This window comes from Juglans regia, chromosome 1 (assembly GCF_001411555.2).
Source record: "Juglans regia cultivar Chandler chromosome 1, Walnut 2.0, whole genome shotgun sequence".
NCBI lineage: Eukaryota > Viridiplantae > Streptophyta > Magnoliopsida > Fagales > Juglandaceae > Juglans > Juglans regia.
The window spans coordinates 43,822,722-43,842,212 of record NC_049901.1 but is presented as its reverse complement, the minus strand read 5'-3'; the positions used below and the strand labels follow the sequence as shown (position 1 = coordinate 43,842,212).

The following is a 19,491-nucleotide window of genomic DNA, read 5'->3' as shown; positions in this document are numbered from 1 at the left end:
GAGATGAAAATATAGTATATAAAATATTATGAAAAAATGTATTTAAGACTCATTTAGATAATGAGATGAGACGAAACGATTTTAGATGAGTTAAATAAAATATTGTTATATTATTATTTTTTAATATTATTATTATTTTAAAATTCAAAAAAATTTAATTGTTTATTATATTTTGTGTAAAAATTTACAAAAATTTATAATGATAAGATGAGATAAAATGAGATGATATAGTTTCTGTATTCAAACAAGCCCTTAGTATCAAATTGATAGGATATATATGATTTTGATAAAGTAGGTTGGAATAATGGACCAACGGGAGGACCAATTGTAATAGTCGTGGTCATCTTCAAATCTCGAGTACATGCAATAATATATATATATATATTTTATAAGTTACATGCATTAAATTTAATCAACCTAAACTATTTAAAAAACGAGAGAAGTCTTGTCTTCAATGAGGATGATGGCAACAGCACATGGCGTCCAAAGGTAGATGCTATTTCTTCAAAGGGAAAGGGGGGCCGTGAACAAGCAACACAACTCTTCTCCAAGTATCACGAAGAATACTTGGTTTAACTCGTTTTAACATTACCAACCTTCAAGGCATGCTACTCAACGCCTTAATTATTTATTCATGGTGGAGGAGCCCACTTCCCAGCTTTGAACTCTTTATAGAATCTGGAGCTTTTTGAAACAACATAGAATACTGCATATATTGCATCGCAAACAGTAAAAACAAGAATATCAAAGAGACGAAATGGACATTCCTTCAATTGTGAACATTAGTTTCGATATTTTATTTGTGGAATATAAGAATGAAGACATACATACCTGGGATCCCAGGAATGATGAAATTTGGCTCTTTCAGAACATCATGAAGTGTTCTTTTCTCGTTTACTCTTACCCATTTAGAGCCATTTCCTGAGGAACATTAAACACAGAGTTGACTTACATAAGCATGTGTTATCGCCGGGGGCGGGGGGAACAGGTAAGAATATTTTGCATTAAAAGATGAACAAAGGTGACGTACGAAATTTGAATGGTGCAAAGAAACAGCTTTCTATCTGTGCTACATATGTAATTGGAAGTATTGACACTGGCAACAATAATATATACCTGTACTCCTGTATGCATCTTGAGTAAGGGATCTAAATCACAGATCTACATGAACTTAGTTTTGGGCATTATCTTGTATGTCTTGCTTGCTTACAGTAATGATCAATACAATTGCAATTATGCCAGGGGCTCAAGCTTGGTGAGCTTAAAGCACTTGTCCAGAAGACAAAAGCCGTCTTGAAACAGGCTGGAGCTTGCATGAGCATAAGCACATCTGTATGTGTACTTTGTTTTTCTGTACGTGTGTACTCGAACTTTTTGTTCATACTAATTTTTGGGGTGTCTTGAAGGTGTGTAAAGATTTAATGCTGCACTCTACCAGACCAGCCATATAAAAACCATCTCTGGTAGGAATTTCGGTGAAGATAAAGAAAATAGAAAGAGAAAATAATCGATTGAACCAAAAAACAAAATTGAATGAGTTTACCAAATTGAGTTATTCATATATTTCCAAAGTTCATAATCATAGGAGAGAAACTCATGAATTGTCATCAAACTTCCAATGAACTTTACGTGACATTTCGAAGTTATCATATTGACTCAAAGACCTCAGTATCAGTAAGCCACAAGTGGTTTGATCCCCAAACAGAAAATCTTTCGTAGCTGCACCTATACCTGTTTAAAAAAAGATGAAGCTACATCTTTCATAATCAAAGGTCGCCAACAAAATAGCTCCTTAACAACATGAAGGCAAGTACATGCTCGACTAATGTTTCTCCAATTTCAGAATTCAACATCCTCCAACATGTAATATCTTGTTTAAACACATGATAATCAAACCACTTATAGTAAGGGAAAATGGAGGAGAAATACATTATTTGGCATGGAATCCGGATAAGGGAGATAATAAACCATCCTACCTGCAGAGATCTCATGATTAGAATCCTCAATTGCATCCTTCTCTTCTCCATTAATGCTTTCTACATGAGAAGCTGCAGTTCCCTCCAGGAGATAATGGAGAAGTTTTGACTTTGATAGACAAACTCCAGAACCAGCCTGGTGAATCAGTAGTAAGCAAATGGAAATGAAGCTTTTTTATAAGTATAAAGATGGTGGCACCATTTAAGACAGAATTATTTCTTAAAGGGCTTCTATGCAAAATTATCCTAAACAATTGATATTGTTGGAGGGATCTCATGAAAAAAATGTTATCATGAAAAATTTACTTGTTCACTATAAGTTCAATGTCATACAATACTTGCAAGTCTTCAAAAGGAAACTATTAAAAAAGGAATAAGTTAGTTATTAAATTGTCGAAACGGAACAATAGTGACTGAAATAAGAATCACATTCAGCTGCCTACCTCGTAGTATAACTCAATAGATTCACGGGTGTAATTGTTCTCTTTGTCCCATGGCAAAGGTGGGCAACTTTCTGAAAACATGTTTAAAAGCTAAGGAGATCCATAAAGCACAGCAGTGCAGGGACATTGTATGCCATATGCAAAACTCACAACCCTGACACTAACAACAGTAAATTAAGATGTCAGAACCCCCACCCAAAGAAAAAAAAAAGGAAAAAGAAAAGGAAGGTATGGTATATAAGGCAATCTTCTAAAAGGATATCATGTCAAGATGAGCAGAAAACATGTCAGTCTCGCAGAAGTCCTCGATAAAGTCACTGGACATAACCTCTGCATACAGAAGAAGAACTGGCCAGTGGACAATATTATTTTTATCTAATGCAGGCTTTCTTAATCCAGTAAGTTCTCGAAATATTGCCTTTCCAATCTTGAAGCCCCTATCTTCCATTGCAGAAACAAGGTCCTGCCAAGTTTCAGGAGAGGAAAAAAGGGAAATATGAGCCTCGAGGTATTAAAGAAAGATTTTTTCCCTGCGAATAGCATAGCATCAAACCTTAGCCCCAGCAATATCCCTGGAAACTAGAGCCTCCCGCTGTTCATGTTCCAACCTCTGTATGTCAATCTGCTTAGCAAGCTTCTTTAGTTCTTCATTGCTTGGGTCAAGTTCAATTCCATTCTCACAAAATGATTTCGCTTTATCCAACAAGTTCAATGACAGAGATGCTTTGGCAGCTCGATAAAGTGCCTAACCAAAATCCATAACGCTTTAAAACATTATCAAACCAAAGAACCATGAGAAAGTTCCCATACATGAGAAGTCAGAGCAAATGACGTCTAGCTGAGAACACAAACATGAAATTAGAACCTTGACATTTGTCGGGAGAAGCTTAATTGCCTCCTCAGCATCCATGAGAGCACGTCTGTAATTTCCTAGCAACAAATTCACATGGGCTCTATTCGAGAAGAGAACCGAGTGTTCGGAGTCGCTCAGGACCTTCTGATCAATTGCCCTCGTGTAACAATCAATAGCATCAGCGTAGTGTTTTTTACCCATCTTCACATACTGGTTACCCTTTTCCTATAAATCAATCAAACCACCAAAAGAAAAAAAAATAAAATGATTATTCGCATAATCTTCATTCAGCATATTATACTGCCTATGATGATTTCTTCTTACAAAGAGAAACACATCATTCTAAGAACCGTCGTCGGGCATCCCTACCAAACTAAAAGGCAGACGATTCCTCCTATAATAGTCTCACGTAGGCAATTAAGCACTTCAAAGTGTAGTGTAGGCCTCGCTTACCTTGAAAGACATTAGAACTAATACTACTTTCAGCTCAAGCTCATTTGTTGAAATAATTAGATGTGCAGAATTATACCCGTATTCAAGCAAATGACCGTTGCTTAAGCAAACCGGTAGCGATAAAGGATCCACAAAACGAAACGATACCAACGAATCCTCCAAACACTGAACTTTCATAAATCACAACTTATATATATATATATAGCGAGAGAGAGAGAGAGAGAGAGAGACCTTGAGTTCAAGGGCAGCAGAGTGTTTGAGGGCGGCGATAGCTTCAAGGTCCGCTTTCTCGGATTCGGTGATAGGCTCTGAACCCGTTTCCATCCACAGGGCCATTCCTGCTTTGTATGAGTACCAGAGAGAGAGGGGGGGGGGGGGGGATTATAGGACTCTCGGTTTCATAGGCAAAGAAGAAACTAGAAACGGAGCTGAGTTCTCTACAGTCTTCTCCAAACCAAATATTCCCCAAGAAAAGTAGCAGATGTGCTACATATCGTTGCAAATATCGGGAAACAGCGGAGGAGGTCCTCTCTCTCTCCTCTCATTTTTTCTTAGGCCTTGTTTGTTTTTCAAAAACATCTCATCTCATATCATCTCACCTCATCATTACAATTTTTTTTAATCTCCACATAAAATAAAATAAACAATTCAACTTTTTCAAATCTCAAAATAATAATAATATTAAAAAATATATTCTAACAATATTTTATTCAACTTTTTAACTTTAATCTCAACTCATCTCATCTCATCTCTGAAAACAAACGAGCCTTTAAATAAATGATGTCTCTGCCAATCTCTTAAGTAGTGTTGGTGTATGTTATTATTGATCCAAAAACTCTAACATCGTTGAATACTAATTTAATTAAATATTTAAGTTAAGCTTAAATGTTAAATTGAGATGAAAATTAAAAATAAAATAAAATATTATTAAAATATTATTTTTTAATATTAATATTATTTTGATATTTGAAAAAAATAATTTATTTATTATATTTTGTGTTAGAATTTAAAAAAATTATAATAATTAAATAAGATGAATTAAAATAAATTTGAGATTCAAACGTTCCTTAATCTTCAGGATCACCACGATGTAGAAGTTTTAAAACGTGTCGGATGTCTTTAAATTCATGACTCCACACTTGAGATCTATCAAACTGGAGAAATTTTCCGAAGTAGAGGATCCATGCAAAAAGCTAGGAAGGAGTAGGAGAATTTCCATTGAATTACCGAGAGAGGTGTACCCGGGATTAGTAAACATATTGATGTCTCTACCATTCGGCTAGGATGAATACTAGTGTTATAAGATCTGGCTACGTGTTGTTAACAACAAAATATTGATACACGCGAAAAGAATGTCGTTTTCAAGGGAGGGGAAGAAGATCGAATTTAAAAATAAAATAAAATAAAAAAGCTACGCCTTACAAAACTCCTGAACTTAAAAGATGCCATGCCAGAAGAGAATTAAGGAGGTGATGAAATTCGGAGAGAGAAATCAATGGAACTTGAGGGATAGATGTTAGGTAAGTTTGTATAGTAAGTTGCGCCAATTTTAATGGAGATGCTTCAGTTCAATCATCGTTGAATGACTTCCCTTCAAAAAAATAAAAAAACCAATTGTCTTGAATGGGCAAATTAGCTCAATTATTGCAAATATTACGGATTTGCTCCCACCTTTCTCAAGCTGGGCTGCAAGGAAATTTCCCAGACGTGCTCCCTAGCCTTCATCTCCAGTAGCCACATTGCCAGCAATTTGTTAACATCGACTTGCACCAATCAAAATCTGACTACCCAAAAAAAAAAAAAAAAAAAAACAAAGAAGAAGAAGAAGATATGCACCACGCAGTTACACACATTTGCAAGCATTCAATCTCGTTTCTGGTGAACGGCATGCCTTTACACATAAAAGCAGAAAATTGCCATCCACATTTGATGCTCCAGATGTTCTGGCCATTTAGTACACAGAGATTGCTGGATACTGTTGTAGTAATCCGATTTCTACCTTCAAGACCAAGTTCATTCACTGTCATCTATCAGAAAACCAAAGCAAAATTCATATTGGCACAAGAATCTGCGGGGACCAACTTCAACTACTATAAAGATCATTTAGCATATTCTGAACCAGTCACCAAGCAGACTCAAGGGGAAAAGAACAATGCAGACGTGATATATAACTTAACATATGAGATTTCAATTTCAGAATATAATTGATCAAAATCTACCAGCCTGTGCAGCATTATTTAACCAACAGGCACTTTTTGTGCACTTCAGTTTAAAATGACTGTACACCGCCAAAACTCTTTAAACCCTAGTTATAATAGGCTAGGCATGTGCAAGACCATTCCAGGAGGTTTCAAAATCAAACAAAAGCATACCGGCGTCGATAGAGGAATTCTCAGGAGAATAGAGATTCAGTTCGGATGGCACAGAACCACCTGACACCACCGGAATTGGCTGGTTTTCCATGAACCAGTCATCAAATGAAAAGTCCACCATATTGGAATTAAGGTTTCCAGAAAATTGGCAATTAGCCTCCTTTACAGTAGATGGCTCACATAGAGACCCTGTACTTTCAAGTTGAGAACTTTCAACTGGAGGTTCTCGATTGTTTTGACTGAGATTTGCACTTCCAAAATGCTCAGGTCGTTGAGTGCTTCGACTACGGCAAGTGCTTTCCATAAACTGGGAATTAGACTCCTCAGCAGGATATGGCTCACACACAGATCCTCGGCCATGGACTTGAGAATCTTCATTTATAAGATGTTGATTGCTTTGACAAGAATTGATAGGCCAACTAAAACTAAAATCTGAAAAACCCGCATCTGTGGCAACTAGACTTTGATTCCCATGCTGCCAGATATTTTGGCTGGCATTTAGATTCTGATTCTCTTTTGGATAAATGCCTTGGCTAGCATTTTGGCTTTGATACCCATGCTGACAAAAATTTTCGCCATCATTTGATTGAGCAATGGACTGACTATCTGTTTGTGGTTGGGAAGATACAATGTGTGTTACGAAGCCGCCCACATTGGACTGAGAGAAATCCTGAGGGCCATATGACTCCAAGTTTAAGCTAGGATGAACATTTGGCCACCTAACAATGTTTCTGTCATTTGCCACTGCCGTTGGTGTAGCATTTATGGTATGGAGTGCTGCATGGACACGATTAACGTTGTCTGATGAACTATAAACAGAATGATGCATTGGCAAGGCACCCCTCACAGCTCCTGTCTTTTTAAACATTGTATGGGAAGGGACAGATCCTGGGCCCGCATTACCAACAGTCATAGCTCGGTCCCTTTGGATGACACCATTACGTACACCAAGCAAATTTTGTGATACCAAGCGCGGGTGAGTTCGAGTTTTCACCAAAACAGATGCTGGTTGTTGACTTCTACCTTGCCCTATGATATTTGGCACAGCATAACTGGTGACAGTGGAGCAAGCACGGATTATATTTGGCCGAGAGACTTGATTTTGAGGCTTGGGGTTGGGTGCCAATGGAATATTGTCGAGTAGTTGGGTAAGCGCTGCAGGCAGCAAAGCATCAGAAGACTTGATACCAGGTAATGGAGCACTTTCCCCCAGCTTGAAGCTTTTTCTCTTTATCTTCCAGATCTCCTCTTTATCAGTTGCATGACAATGATCAACATTAGAGATGCCTGTGACCCAATGTAGACATGGCGCAAGAGATTCACAGATGTAACAATGGCACTGCATTTCAGCATGGGCAGCAATCAAGATGGCAGTACACAAACATCGAACTAAACAAGCGCTATCTTTTATAGGTGCCAAAGCTTAAAGAGTGAGCTAACCTGTTCACAGTGCCTTTCATGGGGTGTAGAACTAAAAGGATATTTGGCACAATGATGACGTGGATGAGGGTAGTCTCTGCATGCAATCTGCAACAGAAGGAAATAAAATTTAGTTGGCATCAGAGACATGGTGCATGGCTTTTCCTAACTCTTTTTTCTTTTAATGCTGAACCTTACTGAAAGTAGGGAACAATACTGTGAAGTAACAAGGTCATGGGCATGCAAATATAAAGAACTAAAAAAATACACTTTACACAATTAAAGATAATATGGCCCAACAAACATGCGCCCCAAAGACAACCAAAACCTTCATAAATTCCTAATCTGACTATTAATTCAGTCACAGGCATAAATATTAATCAATGGCATAAGAATCAAGTAGTTACTGACCGTGAAATATTCAAAATAAGAATATATATTCCCAGCTTATCGTAGCATGTTGGGGGGTTAATATAAATACAGTACAAAATACCACTTTCAGAACTCGATCAAATCATTTTCAAATGCATTTATCTTGAGCAGTCTAAATTGAGCCTAGATATGCGCGCATGTAAGGTATCTAGTTTAAAATGAATTCCACTTGACTTGTCAAAAAAAAAAAAATGAATTCCACTTGCTCTCGTTTTTCATCCTATTCCTCGATTTGTTAAGTAATTAAAATAACTCCTCGCCCAAGTAGGAAATCAGTAAACGAAATGGAAAAAAGAAACGACAAAAGATTAGTGGACCTCTGATAGAGTCCATTGTTACAAATCTAAAAGTTACCTATCACAACAATTTTAATAAGACCTAATTAGAACAGAAACAGCAACTCTGTAACTTGAAAAGTTCATGCTAAGACTCAATTACTACGACAAAGAAGCAGGTAAACAAAGAAAAAGAGTAACTTCCCTTTCTCAAAATCAAATAAACCCCACCAATAATGAATGGAATGTCGTGTTGTTAGTCTAGTAAAAGAATTTAGAAAAAGAAAGCATGTTATTTTCTTTTACACTCCCATGACGTTTCCAGGCAACCAGTTACCTGCCCCTTCTCCCCAACTATATTCAATTCATCGGACCCTCCCACCGCATCGTCCACCACAACTACCGGATTGTCCGGGTCACCCTCCAAAATCACACAATCATCGTCCGTATCCCCCATCGTCGATTTGGAAGACTTTGACTTTCGGTTGGTGTTGATGGACTCCCCCAGCACCACAACATCATCGGAATCATCGCCAGGCTCTTTATCATCAGCGCCGTCCAAGAGCTTCGATATCCAATCGAAGTCGTCGCCGCCGCCGCCGCCGCCGCCACCGCCCTGGGGCTCGCTCAAACCCGTCTCCTCGTCTGAGCTTATGTCCAATATCACGGGCATGGGATCCATTGAAAATATTCTTCCCAAAAACAAAATCTCCACCTAGGTTTTCCTAAACAGAATCGAATTTCTCATGCGCTTTCTTGGGTGGATAAAGATTTCCCGAGAAAATCTCACAGTACCAAAAAGAATAAACATGAAAATACTATTTGTGCACGAAAAAGTCGGAAGAAAAAATCTAGAGTTTCGAGGGGCTTAGGGCCGTTCTGGTGGACAGATTTTAGGGTTTTCGATTTGGACGAAAGGGCAAAGGATGGACTGAGCGAGTGTTGTGAGAGACGAAAACAAAAACGAAAATCGAAAACTAAAACGAAAACTAAACGTCTCCGAGTAAAAGGCAATGCTCACTTATGAAGCTGTGGGCCTATCCATATATTTTGAGCGTTTAAACTTGGGTTCCTAGATGGGCCTTCTCTGTTCTATTTGAGCCCCAGTTTGTACAGCATGCAGCCCATCTCCCAGCCGTAAAAACCGCGTTTTCTAATTCTTCTCAACTTCCTCATCTTTTCCTTGGAAACTTTCCTCGTTGATTTATTTCCATTGATAAGCGTATAAATTCCAATTCGGCTGCGTACGCGTACCAAGCTGACCTGGTGTTTTCAATTAAAAAAAAAAAAAAAGAAGTAATTCTATCTATAATCGTGAAGTACGTAAACACCGCGTAATCATTTTAAAAAAAAGTTGAGTTCATTATGAAAAAATTAATTTTTTTTATGTGGGTCTCATGTTTTATTCATTTTTTTCAAAGTGATTACGCGACAGTTGCACAATTCACGGTTATAAATATATTTTCTCTTTATTAAAAGAAACTCCATGTCAGCTGGTCGGTGCACTTCGGTGAGCGAAAAGACTTAGCAATAAGATTTTTCCTATAAATTCAACGCAGACCTTGCTTCTGGAGAACGTACAACTCCGTCCACGAACAGATTATATAAAATAAATTTATAAATTAAATATAATTTTATGTTCTATTTTATAATAAAAATAATTTTATAATCTGATGTATCACATCAAGTCATATCTGTTTATATGTTTATTTTTATATAATCTCATTGTGTCTAAAGTATTTTCTTTGATTCTAAGCTCTTATTACGTGGATTTTGGTTTAAATCATATTTAAATTAAAAAATATTTTAATCATAAACATATTATATAAAATTAAATTTATAAATTGATGTACTTGGATGTACTACATTAAATTGTAAACTTACTTTTAAAATAAAGTAAATCGTATAATATAAAGTTATGCTAATTAATGAATTATTTTTATGAAATTTATTCATGGTTGTAGCACTTTAAATTGCCTTAATTTTCCATGATTTAAACTTTTTAAATTTTTGTTGAAAGAAAAATAGACACGAGTTTTGGGTTTTATTACTGTTTTTAAATATTTATACGAATAATTATAATCAAAATTAATCTTTTATTTTGAACGTTATAATTTATAGTAATCTATAGGATATATATATATATATATTGAAATACAAGTCAAAGATATATAAACTGTATACAATCATTTTCAAACAAAAGAATGGTCCAACTACGAAAAAATTATGAAATTTTTTTGAGAAATTTTTTATCTATAAAAAATAAATAAATTTATAAATTGACAGATTTTGATAAAATATGTCAATTTATAATTTTCTATTATAAAATAGATTTAATTTTTAATTTTTTATATTGAATTACATTAATTTATAATTTTATTTTTTTTTTTTTTTCTATAAACCTAACATTTCTCTTTTCATTTTTTTTTTACCAATCATTTTCTTAAAACATATATGACGACAACTTGTTCTCACGTGCAGGATAGCATTAGGGGTGGCAATTCGTATTTTCGAGTCGTGTTTGTGTTGTGTCAAGTCATACATATCAAACTCTATAGGTCAATCCAAATCCAATCTATTAAGTTAAATATGTCAAACTTTCAAATCCTAACCCGACCCATTTAGATAACAAATCGTGACGTATCACCCGTTTTCACTCATTTAATAATTAATTAGAAATATGTCAACACCACATAAATAATTTAAACTTGTTTCATGTCAATGAGGTTTTTTTTTTTTTTTTTGTTGAGAAAAACTCTTTATTGATTCTCTTCCGAGCAAAGAATTAATATAATGAGGATAATCCTCTAAGCGAATGCTCTCCTCAAAGAGACCTAATGCACTCTTTGCTAAAGTATGAACCACAATATTGACATTCCTAGGAACGCCTAACTATCCAATGGTTCACCTTACTTAACATTGTCTTGGCATCTCTTATAATCAACCTCATTGAACTCTATCTCTCCTCATATCCGTTAAGAGCATTTACCACTGTCAATGCATTCCCTTCCAATATGACTTTCCGCAATCCCATCTTAGTACATAAAATAGAAGCTTTGATCATTGCATTAATGGCTTCACCTAGGAGAGGATTAAGTTATAACTCCCGGGAAGATCTTAGTGTAGTCATGACCCTTCCATCCTATTCTATTACAATAACTTCAATTCCCACTTTGCATTAAACTTTGTTGATAGCTACATCCCAATTGATTTCGTAGTAATCAGAGGGAGGTGCCTGCTAGTGGATATTTGTCATAGATGCACTGCATGCCTTTTTAAGGGGTTGTGGAGAGTATGTTCTGAAATTTGAATGATTCACCAAAGAGCATGGAGGTATGAATTTGCCTTCAAAAGCTCGTGTATTCATTCTTTTCCATATATGTTTGATTGTCACTGCAAACCCTTCAATTTCCTCATTAGTCATGTGTGAACATAGATGATACAAAACTTCACTGAAAGAGTTTCCCTCTGTGCTGCATTTCTATAATCTTCTAGAACTTAAACTCCAAATATCTTGTGCTGACATGTAATTCTACACAGCATGTACAACATTTTTAGGTCCTTTCATGCAAATTGGATAAGTAGAATTATCCACTACCTTCTTTTAAAAAAATTGATCTTCGTGGGTAGAGCTTTGTGGCTTGCCCTCCATAAGAACATCTTAATAGCATTTGGCACTTTGAGTTTCCAAATCTTGTTCCAGATTTCTATTTTGTAGCTATTAGCAGATGATTGACCCTTTCCTATCTCTACTATTTTCCCTTGAAGATGATATGCACTTCTAATTGAATATTTACCATCTGTTGTGCATCTCCATGTTAATTTGTCTGAGCTGTCACAACTTCTTATAGGAAGTTTGCTGATCATCTCAACTTTAGATTCAGAGAACAAGTCTTGTAACAAAGTCTTTACGTGATAGGGGTGCTACAACTATCGTCGTTATAAATCAATTCTTTCACTTTAGCGTCTTCATCCAATCTGCTCGCAGGTGTTTGAGTTTTGAAAGTTGAAAGTTGTGGTATCCATTTGTCTTGCCAAGTTTTCACTAATTTTGGTTCATGTCGGATATAAATCCTGGTTCGGGTCATCGGGTTACAGGCCTACATTACAATTAACAGCAAGAAATAGAATATGAAAAATTATGTATATTGGACTCCTATATCATGTTCCATTACGATAATGTGGCATTCATATTCATTTGAATTGTTATTTAAAAAATAAAATCAAATGATGATAAAAGTGCCATATTTTACATAATATTATAGAAATATGATGATAATGTGGTATGTAGTATTATACTTTATCACCATTGAGTCATCATTTATTCTTTAAAAGAAAATTCAATGGTTGATGGACAATATCACCTTATTGTAGTGGGATGAAAATCAGATGGTTGTGTGGTATGTAAAATTTTCAAATGTTAGTGTTTGGTCCAGCCATTTGTATGCTCATGAATATTTGGTGGAGTGTAGTATATATTAATAAAATATTTTGTCTAAACACACATGACACATGTTGATGTTGTAAAAATCGCTCAACAGGTTAGAAGGGGAGAAAAAATCATTCTCAGTCCACTGGAATAACTTGGGCCTTGTTCGGTATTGTTTGGAGCCCCCGACAGCGTTCTGGGGTGGCTGTACAGCGGTAGTGTGTACGTTTATGACAGTGAATGAAAAATAAGTGTAGAGAAAGTAAAGAGAAATGACACCAAGATTTATGTGGTTCGGCATCGTGCCTAAGTCCATGGGCGTTTGGTGAGGAGAAATTCACTATAATATTCTTGTTTGCAGTCTTTCATTGTCTCTCATATCTCACTGTACAATGGTGATGCTGAATATAAATTTACTAGAGAATAGGCCTTCATTAGAGCTCGTTGCATATCTGGTTTCGAAGGAGAAGCCATGTAATGAAAAACTCTCTCTAGAGAAGAAGAACTCTGAAATGAGAAGAAGAAACCCAAGGAGAAGAGAGAGCCCCCTCTATTTATCTGCAAGTAAGGCCAAACCTTTGCGCGTCTGAACGCATCCCCTTGATAGGCCCCTGCACCCACCTTACCTCCTGACCCCTCTGACACCCACGTTACCTCCTGACAGCCCCACATCCCCCATTACCTCCTGACTCTTCTTGTCCCCTAACTTCTAATCCAAGTGGGCTAGGCCTGGTGGTTGAACTTGTATTGACTTCTTTATTCTTTTCTCCCCTCACAACACCTATGTAGTCCGTTTCAAAAATACAATTTATGCACCATCATTAAATAATACATCCAATTCTTGCACACAAGGCATCGACGAGTTTTTTGACCTCGGATCCTTGAGATTGATTCCGGATCCACTCCATCCTATAAGCGCGAGTATATCTTAGGTAATACCAAAGATCAAGGCTTTCTTATTGTAGATATCTTTTATGTTCTATACTTTCCTCAAATGAAAACATAGAGACAAATTGGAAATCTCCAAAGAAAATATCAAAACAAGTGATTACATTTCTTCTTTATTAATCACGACCTATGACCATAACGATTCAACATTTGTTTAATTATAATAAGTTGTCCTTTTCGGCAGTTTTTATCCCTCTTTTTAGGCAAAAAGACTCACCCTCCAACTCCTTTGCATGCCCTACACCCATTTTTTTAATGATTTCTTCAGGTATACAACTACGAGGATTGGGTTTGCCAAACCTAACTAGAAGGCAACCTCCTCCAACGGTTGCATTGGCCTTTCAATAACACCATTTCTTCTAAGTTTTGGGTCCATTTAGATATAGAAGTAAGATGAAACCATGATATTACATCTCATTTAATTTCAACTAATAATCTTATTACTACTCACAAACCATCTTAACTCATCTTATCTTATCTCACTATCCAAACGAGCCTAATCACTATCCAAACTCATCTTCACGTGGCATTTATAGTGTTTACGCATACCTATGGCCCCGGGGCTTTGCCCATTTTGTATTGATCAGCTAGCTTTAAGCCCAATTCCAATTAGCTGTTGAAACGCAGATTGAAAGAGCTTAATTCTAACAAATTCATTGACGTGCAAACAACATATATATATGGTGGATGATTTATATATATAAATATATATAATGACATGTTGGCTAGCACATGCAGGAGTTGGTGCATGTTCGACAGAATCTTTCTCGTGAAGTTACTGAATGCATGCGAGCGAGCCACTTTTCAGAAGATTTATAGTTAACGTTTAGACAAAAGGAAAAAATAAAGGAGCTAGAAGGAACAGCGGCGGAGGAGTGGACGGCGACTGGCTGGCTAGCATGCATGTGCACGCACAAGCAAATTCCCGCAAGCCATGCTTTAAGATTCAGCTCCCTTGCATCAAGTAAATGTCAACACAACACACGTAGAAAATTTAAAATATATTTTCGTATTCTGCTGTTTTTTTTTTTATTATTTAAAAAAACAAATTCAGTACTCGAGAAGGCCAGAGACAAGATGTGATCATGTGCACCACGAATATCTTTATCATTAGTAAATGACATGCGCAGATTAATTAATTAATTGATATATATATATATATATATATATATTCTAGCTAGATTGATCATGACTTAATTTGTGTTAAGTTTTACACTTTTTTTTTATTGGTTGGCATTAACAACTTTCAATCTTTGTTTTGTTTTTGTTGTGTTTTTTAATGTCCACACGATCTTGCGTCAGTTGGTCATTGTGGGGACCATGGGTACTTTGTTAGGACATTCTGTCGGAAGATTTTTCTTCAAATCATATTTAAGCTTAAAAAAATAAATGATTTCCAACATCACTTGCAATGCTAAAGTGTTTGTGGGGATTGGGGTAACTTTTCATAGTTACGCTTTTAATTGTAGAGTTTTATTAAAATATTCTACTATTAAAAAAATTATTTACTGTTTAATAAACTTGTGACTAACGTGCTTTTAAAGTTAACTATGGTAATTTTTTAAAAATGCAGTATTATTTACGCGAGCTTCTCAACAAAAGTTTTAATTTAGTGCCATTTTTAAAAAATATAGATTTTTAACTTTTTTGTATATGCTTAAAACACTTTTTATAAGATTTTATCAAACATATCAATTTTTTCTTTAAAAAGAGCTTTTAGGCTATTAAAAGTACTTTTTAAAGTGTGTTTGAATGTTGAACTGAGTTGAGTTGAGTTGAGATGATAAAATATTATTAGAATATTATTTTTACATATTATTATTATTTTAAAATTTAAAAAAAGTTGAATTGTTTATTATATTTTATATTAAAATTTAAAAAATTATAATAATAAATTGAGATGAATTAAGTTTAATTTAATTTCCCAACGTATCCTTAAACTTCTAAATTCAAAGTATACATAGTATGCATTATTACATACCTACTAATTGCATGAAAAGGGATGCAGGAAGATTCCTTTTTTTGCAGCGCCACTTTTTGTCATAAAAGTTGGCTAAAATCGTCGCAAAAAATCTTCCTCGACGATTATTATTTCATTGAACATTAGTTATTATTGTTCTAACACAATGAACATTTGAATTATTGCAATAATTATATTTTTTTGGTCGTAAATAGTGATTAAACTCGTTGCAATTGTCTTATTGGATTCCATAAAAAAATTGTTGCAAATACTATTTTGTAGCAGCCATGTGTTGTCTCAAATAATATCAAATTTGTTGCAAATTTTGTTCTACTTGAAGTCATTACTGGTGATAGGGCTGAGCTCTGACTCCGACGGAGTCGGAGTGCTCGTTTCCGACCTCCGACTCCGACAAGAGTCAGAGTCAAATTGGAGCTCCGACTCTGACTCCGAACTGGAGTCGGAGTCCGACTCCGATCGGAGGTCGGAGCTCCGACATAAGATCGGAGCTCGACGTGCGCTCGACGTGGCGCTCGAGCGGAACTCTTCCAGAAAGGTTCGCTCGACTTCCGCTCGACATGTCGCTCGAGCAGAACTCTTCCAGAGAGGTTCGCTCGACTTCTGCTCGACATGTCGCTCGAGCCAATGTTCAATATAACGTGTGCTCGACTTGCGCTCGACACCTCGCTCAAGCGCAAGTGTTCAGTAAAAAAAATTTCGGAGTCGGAATTAGAGCTTCTTGGAGCTTCGACTCCAACTCCGAATAGATATTCGGAGCTACTCCGAATTCCGACTCCAAATTCCAATGACTCCGACGAAGTCGGAGTTGGAGTCGGAGCGAAAGTCGAACGGAGTTGGAATTTTACACACCCCTAACCGGCGAGGTAAGATCGTTGAAAGAGAGCTTTTGCGGCAATTACTAATCGCTGCAAATGTTTTATTGGATGAAAAAAATATTTTTGGTGAATTTTACTCACCGGAAAAGATTTTTCACAAAATATAAAAAAATATATAAAAATAAAATACATATAAAAATATAATATATATCCAAATTATAGGTTCTTGCTCAAAAACCAATTGCACAAGCAAGAAATTGATTGAAATTGACTTGTAACTACAATGTAACTAAACCCATCAATTGCAGATCTGCCTGGCTGGCTTCTAACTACAATGTAACTAAAATTTCTTTAAATAGATCAGTTTTGCTGCCTGGCTTCAGATTTATCAACAACTACAACCGATGCTGTCAAAAGCAAGCCTATGCATGCTTAAGGCAGAAAAGCGTGCACTATAGTAATATTATTCATTATTTTAATTTTTATTATTTTATGATATAATATTAGATAATTAGAGATTATTTATTATATTTTATTTATAAACTTATCATTTAATTTAATATCACATCATGAGATTATGAGAGAATGACAAAAAATAGATAAAAAATAGATTTTTTCATATTTGAATACGTGCATTGATTCAATTCGAAAAGATATAGTGTAAATATTATAATATTTATCGATGCTTATAATATATATGAATGCGTAGAAAATCATTTCCAATGTAATTGCCTCATAGAGCACGTAAAGCGATTGTATAATTAATACAAAAGCTTGAGCAAATTACTTATATATTATGCTGTTCAAATCTCGATGTGATTTATTATTTTTTGCAAGGTACTGGTCAATGATTTTTCCATAAATTTAGTAATATTAGGATTTATGCTATAAATATTAGTGTTTAATTATTTTTAAATCCATATCTAATATTGGTTCGAAAACTTCGAATTGAAAGTTGGTGATTTTATTTACATTCTTGATGTGTTGAGTGAGAATTAAAATGTGATTTCAAAGTAATGAAATGTTCTTTTAGCAATGAGTTTTTTTTTTTTTTTTGTAATTAATTTGTGTATGGAATTTGATTGTTTTAAGTGAAGATGATAAGAACAGGGTGGCTCAACATGTTTTGGGATTTAAGGCAAGTACTAAGAGAAATTACAAAAAGATTTCATAAAAATAAATTTAAAATTTGATGTAATTTAATGTGATACATTATATTATAAAATTGTTTTTAATTTAAAATAAATATAACATATGGCATAAAATCACGTTAAGCTGTGAATTTATTTTTATGATATATTTTATCTAATTTATTGCATTTTTGCCAACACTTTGGATACATATTTTTTTTATTAAAATTCAATTAAAGTTCAATTTCTTGAATTAGTCAAATAAATATTTTTACGATTTTACATTTTATTTTCTCAAAATTTTCTATGGATGTCTTTCATTTTCTTTCCTGTTTTGGGAGCTTTTTTACCTGGAGATCTTAGAGCATTCTCATTGGCTTGGACAAATACATCTTTAAAATTTAGCCAATATCACACTTTTTTACATTTACCTATTCCATTTAAATTCAATCTCCACATTAGATTAGCTATTTACATTCTAAATAATACTAAAATATTATTATTTTAATAATTAATTAATTAAATTTATTTTTATCACATTTTATAGTTCTACCAATTAAATGTTAATAATAATTATATTCTGGTTAAATTAATATTAAAAAAAGTATTATTAAATGTTAATAATAATTATATTCTAGTTAAATTAATATTAAAAAAAATTATTATTAAATGTTAATAATAATTATATTCTAGTTAAATTAATATTAAAAAAAGTATTATTAAATGTTAATAATAATTATATTCTAATTAAATTAATATTAAAAAAATTATTATTAAATGTTAATAATAATTATATTTTAATTAAATTATTATTAAAAAATTATTATTAAATGTTAATAATAATTATATTCTAATTAATTTAATATTCAAAAAATATTATTAAATATTAATAATAATTATATTCTAATTAAATTAATATTAAAAAAGTATTATTAAATGTTAATAATAATTATATTCTAAATGTTAAATGTTAATTATATTCTAATTAATTTAATTTGTTTGCTTGGAGTGAGAAATTAGTATTTTAATGTTTGGTGAATCAATTTTGGTTCTTCATATTTGGCCAATCACTGTAACAGAAATCCAAATTATTTTGAAGATGCTCAATCCAATGTGAGATCTTTTTGTCACAAGTTATTTAAATTTTAGACATTCTTCAATTTTGGCCAAGCCAATGAGAATGCTCTTAGGAGAATACCTTTAACCAGGTTTCTTGCACAGAGTTACGGGCTCAAAGCATTACTAGTGAGTTCAACAAAATTATATTTTAACTAAAAAATAGCTAAAATGCAAATTAAAGTGTAACAATAGGCTCAACAAATGAACAACATTATTTTTAGATTAAAATATTATGTTTCCGTTGCTTGCTTCTTCTCCTAGGCTACCGTAATGACTTTTTGAATATGAACTTTGAAGATAATCTCTCTCTCTATATATATATATATTAAAATCTTAATTACGATTTTCAATTTGCATCACTTGCTAGCTCAACGAATATAATAGAATATACGCTAGATGTAAAATTTTTATTAGTTTTCTAATCAAAAAAATTTATTAGTAAAATAAATAAAGAATATCTACTAGAATTAAAATAAAGAATTTATAAGAATAAATTATAATTAAAATAAATTAACAGTTTAAAAGTAATATTTTAATAAAATAATAAAAAAATTGTTGAGTTTATTTTTTGATGTTATAAAAAAATAACTAACTAAATTTATAAAAATAAATTTTTTAATTAAATTTTAATCAAAATTTGTTGAGCTCAGCATAAAAGTTCTGTAGTTGGTATTAATTTGGGAGAATATTAATTAATGGTCTTAATTAGTTGGACAAGAGGAAAGTTAGAAAAGAAAGGTCAATTTTATCGGGAACACGGGGAGGTCACGTCCCTCGTATCTCTCTCTCACTGCTCTATTTCATTACCTACCTGTGTTGTCGTCTTTTCCTTTCTTCTTTCAAAGC

The 19,491-nt window shown here is 33.8% G+C and overlaps 2 protein-coding genes across 6 annotated transcripts; both read right to left on the bottom strand.

The window, feature by feature from the left end:
* Window positions 1-497: 497 nt before the first annotated feature.
* Window positions 498-4,239, bottom strand: LOC109020550 (tetratricopeptide repeat protein 4 homolog). The gene is made up of 8 exons (XM_019003041.2): window positions 3,957-4,239; window positions 3,285-3,497; window positions 2,973-3,164; window positions 2,682-2,882; window positions 2,420-2,500; window positions 1,977-2,112; window positions 832-921; window positions 498-706 (listed from the first exon to the last, which is right to left on the bottom strand). Exons 1-8 carry the CDS (start codon window positions 4,059-4,061, stop codon window positions 633-635), a joined length of 1,092 nt encoding a protein of 363 aa, XP_018858586.1. The 5' UTR covers window positions 4,062-4,239; the 3' UTR covers window positions 498-632.
* An 841-nt stretch (window positions 4,240-5,080) lies between these two features.
* LOC109020546 lies at window positions 5,081-9,217 on the bottom strand. 5 transcript variants are annotated; one of them, XR_002000954.2, is made up of 5 exons: window positions 8,561-9,217; window positions 7,538-7,624; window positions 6,098-7,436; window positions 5,397-5,724; window positions 5,081-5,316 (listed from the first exon to the last, which is right to left on the bottom strand). XR_002000954.2 is itself a non-coding variant. In XM_019003025.2 (4 exons), the coding sequence occupies exons 1-4, from the start codon at window positions 8,903-8,905 to the stop codon at window positions 5,510-5,512; spliced, it is 1,986 nt and encodes a 661-aa protein (XP_018858570.1). In that variant the 5' UTR covers window positions 8,906-9,217; the 3' UTR covers window positions 5,288-5,509. The 5 variants fall into 5 exon arrangements, 4 of the variants coding, with proteins under 4 accessions (XP_018858570.1, XP_018858572.1, XP_018858573.1 ...); XM_019003025.2 differs by having other exon boundaries at window positions 5,288-5,724; XM_019003027.2 differs by lacking the exon at window positions 5,081-5,316 and having other exon boundaries at window positions 5,564-5,720; window positions 8,561-9,216.
* Window positions 9,218-19,491: the final 10,274 nt, after the last annotated feature.

What these genes read in the sequence shown, in the direction of transcription:
- LOC109020546 (XM_019003025.2), bottom strand. Translation starts at nt 8,905, where the DNA reads ATGGATCCCATGCCCGTGATATTGGACATAAGCTCAGACGAGGAGACG. An exon ending in ATGAAAGGCACTGTGAACAG is followed by an intron (nt 7,437 to 7,537) that starts GTTAGCTCACTC and finishes GCTGAAATGCAG; the next exon opens with TGCCATTGTTACATCTGTGA. An exon ending in GAATTCCTCTATCGACGCCG is followed by an intron (nt 5,725 to 6,097) that starts GTATGCTTTTGT and finishes TTGGTCTTGAAG; the next exon opens with GTAGAAATCGGATTACTACA.
- LOC109020550 (XM_019003041.2), bottom strand. Translation starts at nt 4,061, where the DNA reads ATGGCCCTGTGGATGGAAACGGGTTCAGAGCCTATCACCGAATCCGAG. An exon ending in CTGCTGCCCTTGAACTCAAG is followed by an intron (nt 3,498 to 3,956) that starts GTCTCTCTCTCT and finishes ATTGATTTATAG; the next exon opens with GAAAAGGGTAACCAGTATGT. An exon ending in TTTCTGCTCATCTTGACATG is followed by an intron (nt 2,501 to 2,681) that starts ATATCCTTTTAG and finishes TAGCTTTTAAAC; the next exon opens with ATGTTTTCAGAAAGTTGCCC.